This window comes from Tachypleus tridentatus, chromosome 9 (assembly GCF_004210375.1).
Source record: "Tachypleus tridentatus isolate NWPU-2018 chromosome 9, ASM421037v1, whole genome shotgun sequence".
Lineage (NCBI taxonomy): Eukaryota > Metazoa > Arthropoda > Merostomata > Xiphosura > Limulidae > Tachypleus > Tachypleus tridentatus.
Window position 1 is genome coordinate 37,793,726 of NC_134833.1, and position 15,582 is coordinate 37,809,307.

At 35.2% G+C, this 15,582-nt stretch overlaps 1 protein-coding gene across 1 annotated transcript in view; it reads left to right on the plus strand.

Moving 5' to 3' along the window:
* LOC143225081 (uncharacterized) overlaps positions 1-15,582 on the plus strand; it is an 89,716-nt gene that overhangs the window by 65,577 nt on the left and 8,557 nt on the right. Inside the window, exons 5-8 of the mRNA XM_076453809.1 lie at positions 5,079-5,171; positions 7,227-7,465; positions 10,360-10,482; positions 12,507-12,647. Of these exons, the coding sequence (XP_076309924.1) occupies positions 5,079-5,171; positions 7,227-7,465; positions 10,360-10,482; positions 12,507-12,647 (596 nt within the window). The remainder of the gene's footprint in view (positions 1-5,078; positions 5,172-7,226; positions 7,466-10,359; positions 10,483-12,506; positions 12,648-15,582) is intronic.

Genomic DNA, 15,582 nt, shown 5'->3' on the forward strand with positions numbered 1-15,582 from the left:
AAGAGTTGGCGGTAGATTATGGGTTCAAAATTATGGACGACTAGCGCAGGTATCACTTTCTTTAACTTTGCGCAAAAAATTGAAAGAAACAAACTGTAAAAATGTATTAAAAGACAGCTGATATAGATATTAAAAACTTTGATTAAAATAAAGTACAAAACAACGTTTAGACCTTCTTAGGTCATTTTTAGGTTGAGAAATACCGTCTTTAGAATAAATTTTTAGTTCCCGTTATCATGAAACAAACTGTAAGTTTGGGTGGGAAGTGTTTGACAAACTGTTAATTTATAAAATATACAAAACTCAGAAACATCAGTACTGGTTCTTATTTAACGCTTGAGTCTGGACCCAAAACGGTATGACCATCTGAACTTCCATTTATAGTCTAATCGTGACAGCGTCAAGGAAGTCTGTTTGAAGGCGGCCCGGCATGACTAGGTGGGTAAAGGCGTTAAACTTGTAATCTGAGGGTCGCGGGTTAGAATTACCGTCGCACCAAACATGCTCGCCCTTTCAGCCGTCGGGGCGTTATAACGTCACAGTAAATCCCACTATTCGTTGGTAAAAGAGCAGCCCAAGAGTTGACGGTGGGTGGTGATGACTAGCTGCCTTCCCTCTAGTCTTACATTACAAAATTAGGGACGGCTAGCGCAGATAACCATCGTGTAGCTTTGCGCGAAATTCAAAAACAAACTGATTGAAAGCATGGGTGAGCGATTTAGCCCCGCGACTACAATTTGGGTCGCAGCCAAAAAAGGTTTAGAATAACTTAATTAAAAGCTATACAAAAGAAATAGCAGTTTCGCATTCTCCCGGGACTTAAGATCCGTGGTTCGATTCTTGGCAGAGGACGTAGCATGTATCCTATTGTGGCTTTGCTCTAAAATGAATAAACAAACTCTTCACAGAGAGAGACTCTGTGAGCTACGATGTGTGTCAAGAATGGTATTTTACCAGATTACATACACAGTATTCCTCAATAATTGAGTGCATCCCAGTAGCACAGTGGTATGTCTACAGACTTACACTGCTTGTAACCGACTTTCAATAACGGTGGTGGGCAGAGCACAGACAGCCCGTTGTGTAGCTTTGTACTTAATAACAAAGAAACTAATTAAGAAAAAACTATCATGTGTTCATAACTTTTACAGCACTTGTTTTTTTTTTTTAAGTAAAAATATTGTTCACAAAATATTAGATAAACATATAATATAAAATTTTTGTCAACAAAATCATTGAAATCTTAAGTTATCGGTGGTTTATTTATATACTCCCATTTATTTTATTTTCGAAAAATTCAAGATACCTTTATCACCCAGCTTATACGTCTTTGAAGAAACGCTGATTTTTGGGTATTTAGTTATTACTAGGTCAGATCTCGAGCAATTATAAAATATTATTTATATTTACATAAAAATATTGGTAAATATCTCCAGAGGCATCGCCAAGTGTGTTAAGGCGTGCGACTCGTAATCTGAGGGTTGCGGGTTCGCATCCCCGTCGCGCCAAACATGCTCGCCATTTCAGCCGTGGGGGCCTTATAATGTGACGATCAATTCTACTATTCGTTGGTAAAAGAGTAGTCCAAGAGTTGGCGGTGGGTGATAAATTAGGGACGGCTAGCACAGATAGCCTTCGAGTAGCTTTGTGCGAAATTCCAAAACAAACGAAATATCTCCAGTATAAAAACGACTTCAAATAATAAATAATATTGCAGGTATAATTAGACAAGTAACGAATATTATTATACCGATGTATTTGAACACGTTTGTTTCACTCAGAGAGATCTCTTAATCTCATAGTAATGTTGCCAGAATAATATGGAAGAGACTTAAAGGACAGTACCCAATTGCTGATTTAATTAATGTTTATAATACACTATACTGCTTAGAACAACCTACACAAATTGGAACTAAATCTGATATGTGTCGCTTGGCATGCTTCAAATCTTCAGCAGCAGACGAAACTCAGCCATGGCAGTCAGTTTCGCTATTCGATTAAGAGCAGCCACATAGACATCGAGTGTAGCTGATTAGCTGCCTTCCTGCTGGCCAGCAATTCTAAATTAGAAATCGCCATGCTTGAGCTTTAGAGAATTGTATTTGTTTTTAGCTACACAATTGGCTATCTGCGCCTGTTCAAAGCATGTCTCCATCCACGTAGCTATGCCTGAGATACTTTTCTGCTCGAAAGTATGAAATACCAGCATATTATTCTTTTGCAAATCTATACTACAGTTAAATATGTTTTGCGTCATTTTGGTTGCTTTCATGGAATTCGTATTATTTCTTTAAAAACTTTACCCTTACTCAAGACGGTGAATTCCCACAGAAACCGACACGGGTTTTTTATTCTTAAGGTTTCGAAATTTTATTTTTTATTCTACTCTTCTTCGACTGCTATTCTCTTATAAAAAATAAACCAGAATTTAGCTAACCTTCAAATCAATGTTAATTTGGTTTTAATTTCTTATCTATTTTAGCATAAAAGAAGTAAATGTTATATTTTCTCGAATATTGTTCCTCTATACCCTCCTCTAGTGGCACAGCTGTATGTCTGCGAACTTACAACGCTAGAATCCGGGTTTCGATACCCGTGGTGGATAGATCACAGAAATTACTTTTGTGTACTTTTGTTCTTAATTACAAACTGACGCCTGTTATGTTTAGTGCTTGTTTTATCCAGCTTATGGAAAGCATTTTAAACGAAGCATTTAAAGGTCTGTGATTAAACAAACTGCTATAACGACATTTTCTAATTTCTTTGTTTGTTTTGAATATTCATGTAAAGCTACACAAAGGCTATCTGAGCTAGCCGTCCCTAATTTTCATGTGAGAGATTAGCGCAGATAGCCCTAGCCGTCTCTAATTTAGCAGTGTAAGACTAGAGGGAAGGCAGCTAGTCATCACCACCCACCGTCAACTCTTAGGCTACTCTTTTACCAACGAATAGTGGGATTGACCGTCACATTATAACACCTCCACGGCTTAAAGGGCGAGCATGTTTAGGTGCGACCGGGATTCGAACCCGTGACCCTCGGATTACGAGTCGAACACCTTAACGCGCTTGGCCATGCCGGGCCTGAGAGAAGGTGTGACCGAGGACTATCAGCTTTTAGGTTACTGTAATCGAATAGTTGGATTTGGTTATAACTCTTATAAAGTGTCCACGAACCTAACGTACAGAGCGCGATTTTGCGATAATGAAACGTGAATCAGGATCCTCCAGGTTCCTCGCCCGACAAGTTAACAGCTATACCACAATCAGACCATGGTGGCAGACATCTGTTGCCTATTTCCTTCACCAAGATAATTACCGCAAAGTTGTGTTCAGCATCAACCTAATATTAGGTTCTCAAGAGCTGTTATGATAAAGTAAGGTCGCATTTTTGGTTTTATATATTCGAATAATTGCTTTTAAAATGGATTTTTAGCTGGTTTCTCGAATGAGATTTTAATGAAGTAATAATGTTATTTATCATTGAATTTCTTTTTTTTTTCATTTGATTAACGCTAATCCTAAAAATTAAGTTTGGTCACATATTAATTTTGCTATTATGTATTTTTAATTACTGGTATCACTTTGATTAAGAGAGTATTCTTCAAACTAATTTTGAATGATCTATACCTTAGATTAAATGTTTAGAAAGTTTAAATACCACATAACCAAAAACATAAAAAAAAGAATATATTCTATTTCAAACCCCGATATTCTTTTTATTATGGTTAAAAACACCTTCATTTATAATCAGTTTTGATAGCTTACATGCATCGCATTTATTTGATAATTTTAATTCGGTGAAAATATTTTTTGAAGAAATTTGGGATATTTTGTCGTTGTTTTTTTTCCTATGTTTGTGGCCCGGCATGGCCAAGCGTGCTAAGGCGTGCGACTCGTAATCTGAGGGTCGCGGATTCGCATCCCGGTCGCGCCAAACATGCTCGCCCTTTCAGCCGTAGGGGCGTTATAATGTGACGGTCAATCCCACTATTCGTTGGTAAAAGAGTAGCCCAAGAGTTGGCGGTGGGTGGTGATGACTAGCTGCCTTCCCTCTAGTCTTACACTGCTAAATTAGGGACGGCTAGCACAGATAGTCCTCGAGTAACTTTGTGCGAAATTCAAAAACAAACAAAACAAACAAACCTTTGTTTGTTGTTAAATACAAAGGTATATAATTAATCATCTGTATTGAGCCCACCACGGGTATGAAAACCCGATTTTTAGCCTAATAAGCCTTTAAGCTCACTGAGTCTGTTTTTCTCATAAATTTCTCTTTATAAAAAATATGTAAAAGGCTTATCCTGTTTTTTGTTTTTGATATTTTTAAAATTGTGCTAACCCAAAATACTAAGATATACACACACACACAAAAAGACTAGGTCATTAATTTGGATTTTCCTTTAGCATCTGAGACATTAAAAACTAGAACATTGATTTCCTTATCACTTGATTGTTTAGAACACAAGTTATGTGCACTAAGATATACACCACCCAACATTTATTATTATTAAAGAAAGGAAGGGACATTTGATAAAAACACGTTTTTTATGTGGTTATTATATCAACGATTATTGCTTTACGTTTTGCTTTTTTTCGTACCAGTATTCGTTTAACTCTTGGTAGTCTGTAACGAATTGAATGAATGTAATCAATACTTTACATCAAGCTCAGCTATAAGAGATAATTCATATAAATGATTTTTTTGAAAAGAAGATCAACTTTAGAATAACATTTCCTTTTATTCTTGTTTAATTGAATTTTGTGCAAAGCTACACAAAAGATATCCGCACTAATCGTGCTTAATTTTAAAGGGTGAAATTATAAGAAAAGCAACTAGTCAACATTATCTTTCACCTACTGCTGGTCCACTGTTGTAAGATCGAATAGTAACGTTCAATCGTTATTCTTATAATGCACTCGTGGCTCCAAAATATGATAATATGACACGAACTAGAACTCCAGAACCACATTCTCAACAGGCTGCTTTCATCTCCTTGATACTTTCACGAATTCAGATATTAATTATTAATAACAGCTTCTAAGTTTTGTAGCATACTTTTTAAACTCTCTCATTGCAGATCAACAAGGCGTTGCTCTTTTAGAGTCTAAGACTGTCCACAGTGAGAACGTCAACGGTCACCAAATATCTAGTGAGACTAAACAAAGTGAGGGTAAGTTAAGGTCTTGATTTTAAACTATATGCGCAATAAAAGGCTGTTAAAGTAACAAAACACATATTTTAAATTCATTAGTATTTCCAATATAATTCATTTCTGTAAATGTAACAAACGTTTCTTCACAATACACTTGAATCTAATACTTTTATAATTGATATAATCTATATATTGACAGAGATGTAACATAACAAAAATAGCATATTAAGGTAAAATAGTGTTTTCAAGGTGTACGTGTTATGTTTCGAAATGTCTTTTAAAGATTCAACCTACCACTTGTCAGTTATACCGGTTTCGAAGAATTACGCTCTTCATCACTAACTCTAGACAAGGGCAAATCGAAAGAATAAAACTGGGCGTTGTGTGGAAGATGAGGTTACATGTTTCTAAATATCTTTTACTCACACAATGCTCATATATTTTTATAAATTGGGCTTCAAATTTAGTTTGAAGTATATTAAACAGCTTGTGTGCTAAATAATTCACAATAATAAATTATTAGTATTAATAATACGTATTTTGGAGAATCCTAAATAAGTGTGGGATTGCTATGAGAGCAAAAAACAATTCAAAACACCGTACATATGACATAAACACCACTGTTGTATTTCAGAACAGCTGGTATGGGTATTAACACTTATTGATAAGCAGAAAACGACGTTTTGACCTTTCTAGGTCATTTTCAGGATAACTTCTTTTTTTAACCTGAAGATGACCTGAGATGGGTTTCTCATCATCAAGAAACTCCACTACTATATGAAACCTAGTCTAATCATTTCGATTTTTTATTCCATATGAGTATTCGGCATCCTATGTGCATATAGATTTACAATAGAGATCGCGATTTTCCCGTTTCGGCCCCAATTCCTGTCACGGAGAACTTCATTTTTTCTCCATTTTCAGGGTGCATTTATGACGTCAAGAATACATAACATGCTCATCTAATGCACTGGTGCCATCTGTATAAATATAATAGTACTATGTTGTATGTCCATGAATATACTTCGGAGGGTGTATGTGGAGGTTTATTAGATCCATGGGAAAATACACACATATTTTCAGTTTTGTATTTTACATTTTTGTATTTGAGTTTTTGTGGTTTTTTTTGTTTTTTTTTACCAATACTTCGCCCTTGTTGATGGATCTTCACCACATATGGCATGAAGGTTTGCTGAGCCCAGGAGAAGATACATTCAAACTTACGGTTTCACATTTTGTGTTTCACTGTTTTCATGGGTGTTTTGGGGCTTTTGGAAATTATATATAAAGAAAACAACTTTTCATGTTCTAAAATAATCTTTCATTAATCGTAAACTTACATAACTTCTGTCTAGGGTACGGGCACCCTAGCTAGTAATATAAAGAGATAGATTAGGCTCCACATGTAATTTTTTAGTACATCAACAGTTTTGCCTTCCTGAATAATTCATAATAATAAACGAGTAATATCAATACTTCATATTGTTAAAATTCATTGTAAAGGTGTTTAATCAGATTGCTCCACTCTTTTTCCACACGTCAAACTCTCAGGCATAGGAATTATAAATCCATACCGTTTTGTTTAGTTTGTTTTGTTTCTGTTGTTTACCTGTTTCCTTCAGTGCTTGGGTTTTCCTCCTTTACGCGGCCAGTTCTTTTTCACTTTGTATTTTCTTTTTACTAAGCCTACCTATACCGCCAACAGAACGAAGGGGAAATGCTTAATTTCTGATCACCCCTGGACATCCCTCTTCCAAATATCTGCCAGGTTTATGTGATGCATATAATATACGCTCCACAACTATATGAAGCCTAGCCTTATTATTTTGATCTGCTTTCGTACATGGTATTTTAGTAACAAGTGCTAAATCTATTGAAAGACAAAGGTTCGTACTTAGTTTTGGTGTTTTAAGTTATTTATGTAAAAGAGATAAGTATGGTTAAAATATTATAGAAACGCGTGAGTTTTTCGGACTAGAAAAAGAAAATATCCACAACTAAATATCTCTTTTCATATATGTTTAATCATAGTCGGAGAAATATATATATATATATATTTTTTTTTTCTGTTAGTGAAAGATCTTGTAAACAACCAGTATTTGGCTAAGTGGAGACAAACCCAAGATTCAAAGCAAGAACCCAATGAAGGAAAACCACACATAACAACAAAAACTGAACTGGATATTCCACCATTGGGGATTCATAGAACGAACATAAAAAACGACGAAAACGTTTACGAATCTGAATCAAACAATGAACAGAAGAAAAACTCTGATAGTTGGGAGTCTTCTGATATCCGAGACAGAACTGAGGTAGAGAAGAATTTACATGTGTGTTTCAGCAAGCATATAAAAGTAGTGTTAGACCAGCAACACTTGAGTGGTGGTGATGATATGAACTCGTAATAGACTGTCTGGGAGTTTAAGGTGTAAGGAAAAAGGTGCTAAACCTAAGCATTATAAGTAAACTTGTCTTCAACACATCTGGAGTCGAGATAATTTTTTTCTGTCAGTCGATTAAAGTATACTAGCCTTGTGGCCGTGCTAAAGTTTTCAAGCTCCAAAAATTTTGCTGTGTTCACCAAACAGATGTAAATACCAAGGAAGGATTTAGCGGTCTGCTAAAGCTAACCGGGGCACTATCTGCTTTCGTTTGATGTACGAGGGCTGTTCAAAAAATACGCGGACTGACGTCATAAAACACAATGTACTTTATTTAGAAGTTACAGGTCTGGGACCCCTTCAAAGTACTCTCCTCCCAACGCACACACTTATCCCAACGGTGTTTCCACTTGTTGAAACAGTCCTGGTACGCTTCTTTTGTAATGTCCTCCAGCTCCTTCGTCGCATTTGCCTTAATCTCGGGAATCGTCTCAAATCTTCTTCCTTTCAAGGGTCTTTTGAGTTTGGGGAACAAGAAAAAATCGCAAGGTGCAAGGTCAGGTGAGTAGGGGTGTGGGGAAGAACAGTGATCGAGTGTTTGGCCAAAAACTCACGAGTTCTGAGGCACAAATTTTGCAGCAACGCGGTGCATCTTCAATTTTTCGGTCAAAATCTCGTAACAAGATCCAACTGATATCCCACACTCTTCAGCAAGCTCCCTGACAGTCAGACGTCGATTTGCCCGCACCAGGGTGCTGATTTTGTCAACGTGTGGGTCGTCAGTTGACGTGGAAGGACGTTCAAGACGCTCGTCATCTTCAATGGACTGTCGACCATCCTTAAAACGTTCATACCACTTGAAACATGCCGTACGCTTCATAGCAACATCACCGTAAGCCATATTAAGCATAGCAAAAGTTTCAGTCGCAGATTTTCCAAGTTTAACACAAAATTTCACAGCAAGTCGTTGCTCCTTTAGGTCATTCATTCTGAAATCTGCCAAACGAAAAAATCGCACTTCACTTAAAACCGCGTAGCTAATACACAAATGAAGGTATCTGCAATCGGAAATTGGCGTCGTAATCAGCTGATCTGTGCGAACCTAGCGACACCAAGCGGATTCCCCTGGAACCAACTGGAGCCGTGCAATTCAAACAGTCCGCGTATTTTTTGAACAGACCTCGTACAATGTTGATATGAGTAGAACCTGCTGCTTCCCACTTTTTTCATCAGCTGACTAGTGATTTTGAGCTTAAATTCGCCTTTGGTAATTACTAAGGTACATTTTTTATACGTGCTTGTTTAACAACTTTACGGTTGAATTTGTTTGTTTCTAGTTAAGAACAAACATAATGGGCTAGCTGCACCCTGCCCACGACGAGTATCGAAACCCGGTTTTTAGTAATGTAAATCCGAAGATATACCACTGTACCACTGAGGGGCTTTTACATTTGAAAATTTAATCAAAAATGCCTCAGTTGTGTCGTCTCAAAATTAACAAAGAGTTTGTTCCGATTTCAAATTGTCACCTACGATGGGCTATTTATAATTGCCGTGGAATTAATTAAATGATGTTTGATTATTTCTTTGAGTATCTAAATTCGTATCAACGAACTGTGATTATCATGTGAAATATGTTACTGGTTTTAAGAATATTTTCAAATTTAGGGAGAAACGAAGTGTTGTTTTCATGATCAAGTAGAATATATTAATATTTTAAAATCTGAGTGAATATACAAATATTAAAAAACTAAGTGATTATATGAATATCAATAATCTTAATGAGTATATATGTATTAAGAAGCTCCGTTAGTATATTTATATGAAAAGCTTCTTCAAAATATTAAAGTTAAAAACCTACGTGTATACATTAATATTAAATAGCTAAGTGAATATATTAATATGAAAAACGTAATTGATTTACTTTCTTTGTGTACGAAACTAATGAATGTTAATAATATTTTTCTCCGTCTTAGAGTTCCAGCAAGTCAAACATGTTTATTCTTATGCTTTAGAAAAAAAATTGAGTTGTTGTTTGACTGTAATAGCGTGCATAACAATACAGCTTTCTGAAAACATATAAGTATCTCTTTATAACGAAGATGGAAAACGTTTTGCGCCACTATAAATAAAACAATTTATGAAACCTAGAAAATTGCATAAAATTTATATATACTTTACCTGCTTACCTTAAAATATTTTCAACTACAACATTAACTATTGATCTACGCCAAAGATTATATTTTTCATTTAAAAATCGTCGGTTTCATGATTTTAAAATTTGTAATTGCTCTTAAGAAAAAAGGTGGAAAGTCAAAAGTATATTCTAGACTTCCCTTGTAATTCATTTCTAAACTGGCTTTTCTTATTTACAGGATTACTACATTTTTAAACCAATGTTTGTTATTGACAGATTAAATTTTTAAACCGACTTTTGTTACTCATAGGATTACTACACTTTTAAATTAACTTTTGTTATTCACAAGACTATTACATTTCTAAATTGGCTTTTCTTATTCACAGGATGACTACAATTTTAAGTCCACTTTTATTATTCACAGAATTACTAAATTTTTAAACAACTTGTATTCACAAAATTGAACCATTTTAAAATAGATGTTTTTTTTATTTACAGGATTATTACACTTTTAAACCGACTTTTATTATTGATAATATTACTACATTTCTAAACTAATTTTAGCTATTCGCAGGATTACCACACTTGTAAACTTACTTTTGTTATTTACATAATTACTAAATTTCTAAATTGACGTTTGTTATTCAAAGATTAACTACATTTCTAAGTTAGTTTTCGTTCTTCGCAGGATTACTACAGTAAATTTTCAGGCCTCCAGTACTCCCCTGCCGACTTGGCTGAATACATCCTGAAGACTGACGACGAGAAAGGCGTAGCAATGGCAATTGATGAATTACTGTCTGAAGGAATGGTAGGCTTAATTAAAAAAATTAACAAGTGAACTCAGAAACAAACAAAGTTCTGTTTGTTGTCATTTATGCCATTCTAGAACGTATTCCAAGTGGTGTAATAACTAAGTACACTGTCAGTTTATGGTGTTACAATTCTTAAGTAATATTTACATGTAACAAGTTACAGGTGTCAAACATATGTAAGGAAACTTCTGTCTAATTGAAAATGTTCCTGACTGAGTTGTAGTTATAAGGGTGAAATGTACTTTAATGCTGTATCTGAAAAATACCTTTTGATTGATGTCACAAGTGTCTTACTTGTGAACTTATGTTATATTTAGAAGCTTCAATACCAAATTATTTCTAAATTTGAGCTTATTCAAGAAGAAACCAATTGTGTTTTGTAAGTTTCAAATAAAAAAAATTACACAAGAATGTTTTTTTTTGTTTTTAAATTTCACGCAAACCTTCACAAGGTTTGGTTTGAATTTCACGCAAAGCTACACGAGGGCTATCCGTGCTAGCCGTCCCTAATTTAGCAAAGACTAAAGGGAAGGCAGTTAGTCATCACTACCCACCGCCAACTCTTGGGCTAGTGGCATTGACCATCGTATTATAACGCCCCCCCCCAGCTGAAAGGGCAGGCATGTTTGATGTGACGGGGGATTCGAACCCGCGACCCTCGAATTACGAGTTGATTACCTTAACCACCTGGCCATGCCGGGCCTATATCAGAATGAAAGAATAATTTCTACATGGCGTGATAAAAATTCTTATCTGTACTATGTTAATTTTAGGTTAAACTCAGAAGTTTAATTGTTCATTCATACTTGACTCTTAAAGAACTGAAAACTGGAACGACTGTCATAATAAAATCAAAAGAATAAAACAACTATGTTAAGAATTTCTAAAATGCTAACTTTTCATCGTAGTTTCATAATAACATCACAGAACGCAATCTCTAAAAAAAACAACAACACACACATGAAGACTAATGTGTCATAATATTTTATGCCATTAAGATCTTGTAAAACATATGGCTGCTGCATTTCGTGTTTAGAAGAATTTTGTGAAAGTCCGTAACTTACAACAGTGTACAACCAGGGAGTTGTTATCTGGTTGGTCTTTTGATAAGTACAAAGCTCGAGTTACTAAAGGACACCACCAGGAAATCTCGAATTTTTATTCTTTATTTTCTTGGGAAGAATATCATTTCTAAATAACAGAACGAAAAAAAATTGTGCGTCATATGCTTAAAGATTTTTAATTTTGCGCAAAGCTACACAAGGGCTACTTGCATTAATCGTCTCTAATGTAGCAGTGTAAGGCTAGAGGGAAGGCAGCTAGTCATCACCACCCACCGCCAACTCTTGGGCTATTCATTTACGAATAGTGAGTGGGATTGACCATCGAATTATAACGCCCCCACGGCTGCTTGGTGTGATGGGGATTCGAACCCGGAACCCTCGGAGTAGGATGCTTTATCCACCTGGCCATGCCTAACGGTACTATTATACATTTATGCTAATAATTGTTTGTAATTAAGACGGGAATTTTTCCAATCATTTTATAAAGCGAGTTATATTATTAGTTGATATTGTTTTGCATTGTAAATTAATGGCAAGTGTTAAAATTAAACCTGTCATAACTTTAAATATTTATAGTCTTTATTAATCTAAGATGAGTGTATTATAAATCAAACAATAAAAAATTATAACCCGAAGAAATAAGTATTTGATTTTACTCCGTCATTTTGGGTTAAAGTGACAAATCAGAAAAAAAAATGTTACAAATGAAAGTTGAAAAAAACTGAAATTCGACAGTAGATCTTCCAAGTTGTCAGCCATTTGTTTGTCATAAAAAATTACACGATTTAATTAATATTTGATGAATTTTAACATTGATAAAGCTAATGCTTGTACTAGTATGATACCATTGGCTGATTTAATGTTAATTCTGGAATTGTACACGTATTTTCAACTTTTGAAATATAATCACGAATTAAGTACTTAAAACAGCTGTTTTACATTTTCGTGATTCGTAGATGAACAGAGAACAAGCAATTGACTATCTACAAAACGTGAAAACTGAATTAAACTACATGAAAGAACAATATGAGATATCTCGCCATCTGAAGGAAGTGTCTGAAAACAACGAGTTGAAAAGAACCGAGTCAGATGATGTGGTAGGTACATTTCTGAAAAAATAAAACAAAATCTGTTAGATTTACCTAAAATCTCTTATACAACTCTATTAATTAATCATGTAGTTTTTTTTCTGAAAAGAGCTCGAAGAAATAAAGATACAATATAAATCTGAGGAATCATGTGTAGTGATCCAATGTTTGTGTATAATGATAGTAACTTTGAAGAAACATTTGTACCCCCTGCTAGTACAGCGGTATGTTTCCGGATTTACAACGCTAAAAGCAGGGGTTTGATTCCCCTCGGTGGGCTCAGCAGATAGCCCTGTGTGGTTTTGCTGTAAGAAGGCACACAGAAACTTTTGTGGCGATCCAGTGTTTGTATATAATGATATCAGTTTGAAGAAATATGTACATTGACTAAATGCTTGTATGTAAGGATGATAATTTTGAAGAACCATTTGTGGTGACTAAATGTTTTTATATATTGATAATCAGTTTGAATAACCATGCTTGGCAATCCAGTGTTTGTATACAATGATAGATAGTCTTAAAAACTGTGTGTGCGGACCAAGTGTCTGCATATGTAGAAATATATATTTTAGTGAAATTAAATAACTACATCCAAATGAAACCAAATCAGTAAACAAAATCATGAGGAAGGACTGCGTTGAAAAGAGCAAATCCCAACCTCTGATTAATTGTATTATAATAATAAATTTTAAGCCATAAATAAAACATATTAAAATTAAACAAATACGCTGCATATTTTTAAAAGGATCCTATGGTACAAGCTACAACGGGGGATTATAAAATGTATCCTAGGTTTTGGAGGTGACTGAAGAAGTAGGACCCATATTGCAGTGGGTATACACCGCCATTCAGTCTTAACCTCCAATTCGCTAGTCTCACATAAGAAGATTAAAAATTTAGAAATCATGAGAGCGAAATGTGGGCGCTCAAGCCCACAACGTCCCATAAGAAGATTAAAAATTTAGAAATTAGGAGAGCGAAATGTGGGTGCTCAAGCCCACAACGTCCCACATCTATATCGTCGTTCACTACCTGCAAACAGTTGTGGGAAGATGACCAAACAGTTGTGGGAAGATGACTGCTTTCCCAAGTTAAAATAATAAAAAGAAAAACATAAAAAGATGAAAAATAAAATAAAAAATAAAGTACTACCAGTTGGGGATAAATAAGATAAAACTTACCACTTGAATTTAGTATTTTTGCCTCAAGTACAGTAATGGCACTAATTAACACGACATCAGTAAAGTGATAGTTTAACTAAACTAAACTAACGTGGCAGGGGTTCAGTTTAGAGAGAGAGAAATCCGAAGAGTTCTCTCTCCAACTGGGGTGTTCAGGAACTTTGTAGTTCCTCTTCGTCCCCTTTCGTGGATTGTTATTAGGATTAAGTGGTGGTTTTTTTTTTATTATTATTATTTTAATAAATTAATTATCGTTATTATTCTTGACTTTTTGGGTGGGGAATGTCTCACTAAATGGTCTTTTGGGTGGAGGCAAAGGTAGCAGTGGAAAGAAGGAAAGGTCGGGACCTGTCTCGAAAAGAAAAAGTTGGGTAGATGTGAACATGAATGTAATTCATTCAAGTTCAGATCAAATCAAACGGCCCGATTCTGGGTCTGGCAAAAAGGTTGCCTGGGCTGGGATCTAGAAATCCAATGCCTGAAGATTTTGATGTGGGGGGAAACGGGAGTACCCCGAGAAAACCCACTTTCACACGACAGGCGCCGAAAGTTTTGCCTGTCGTGTGCCCTGTACCTGAAAAAAAAGGAATTCATGTTAATAACATAGTTTTTATGTATTTAAACTCTTTGTTGAGTGGATTGTGATTCTTGAAATATGTTGTATGGTGATATGTATTTTGTTGGTGCACTTGATAATTTGTGTAGTGATGCCGTTAGTTTGTTTCTGTTTTCTGCTTTTCGATAATATTTCATAGAAAGTTCTGTTATTCTATCTCTTATAGTTGGTAAATTACTAATTTGGTGTAGATAATTTGTTGGTGTAAAAGATGGTAAACTGAATGCGGATTTTAATATTTTGTTTTGTTGCACTTGGATTTTCTGGAGTGTGTTGTTTGACATATTGTATGTTACTTGACATCCGTACTCTATTAGTGGACGGATGTAAGCCTTGTATATTTGTATAATGGTGTTCGGTGCGCATTTTGATTGTTTACCAGTTATAGTCTTTAGATATGAAATCCTTTTCTGATTGATGAGTGTATATTGTTTATATGTTTTTCCATGTTAGTTTTGTGTCGAAAGTGACGCCAAGGAATGTGATGTTTTGCTCATGTTAATGGTTGTGTTTCCAAGTGATAGATTTATTTTTCTAGATTTTTCTTTGCTTCTTTAGTTTTCTATAGAAGGTGATTGCTTGTGTTTTGTCGGATTTAACACGACCCTCCACTTGTTGCTCCATGTTGAGACGTTGTTTAGTGATTCTTGTACGCGAGACATGGCCATTACTGGGTTTCTGGAGGTGCTCCAGATTGCGATGTCATCTGCGTATTGTGAATTGTGTGTGTATGTTAGATTTGGAAAAGGTATGTCACTGACGAAAATTATGTAAAGAAGTGGAGAGAGGACTGATCCTTGGGGCACTCCTGCCGTTATATTAAATAATTTGGATATGGTTTTATTGACTTTTACTTGTGCTGTTCTGTTGGTTAAAAAATTTGAAATCCATTTGACTATCGTAGGATTTATTTGTAGGTGGTTTAGTTTGTATATGATGGCATTGTGCCAAACGCTGTCGAATGTTTTTTTGACATCTAGGAATACCCCGATGGTTACTTGATTGTTGTTGTAAGCTTTGTATATTGATTCGGTGAGTCGTGTGAGGTGATCTGTTGTTTGTCTATTTTTCTGGAGGCATTTTGAGATTCTGGAAGGATGTTGTTTGATTCGCAAAATGGAGGAGACGGTTGGAGATAATTCTCTCC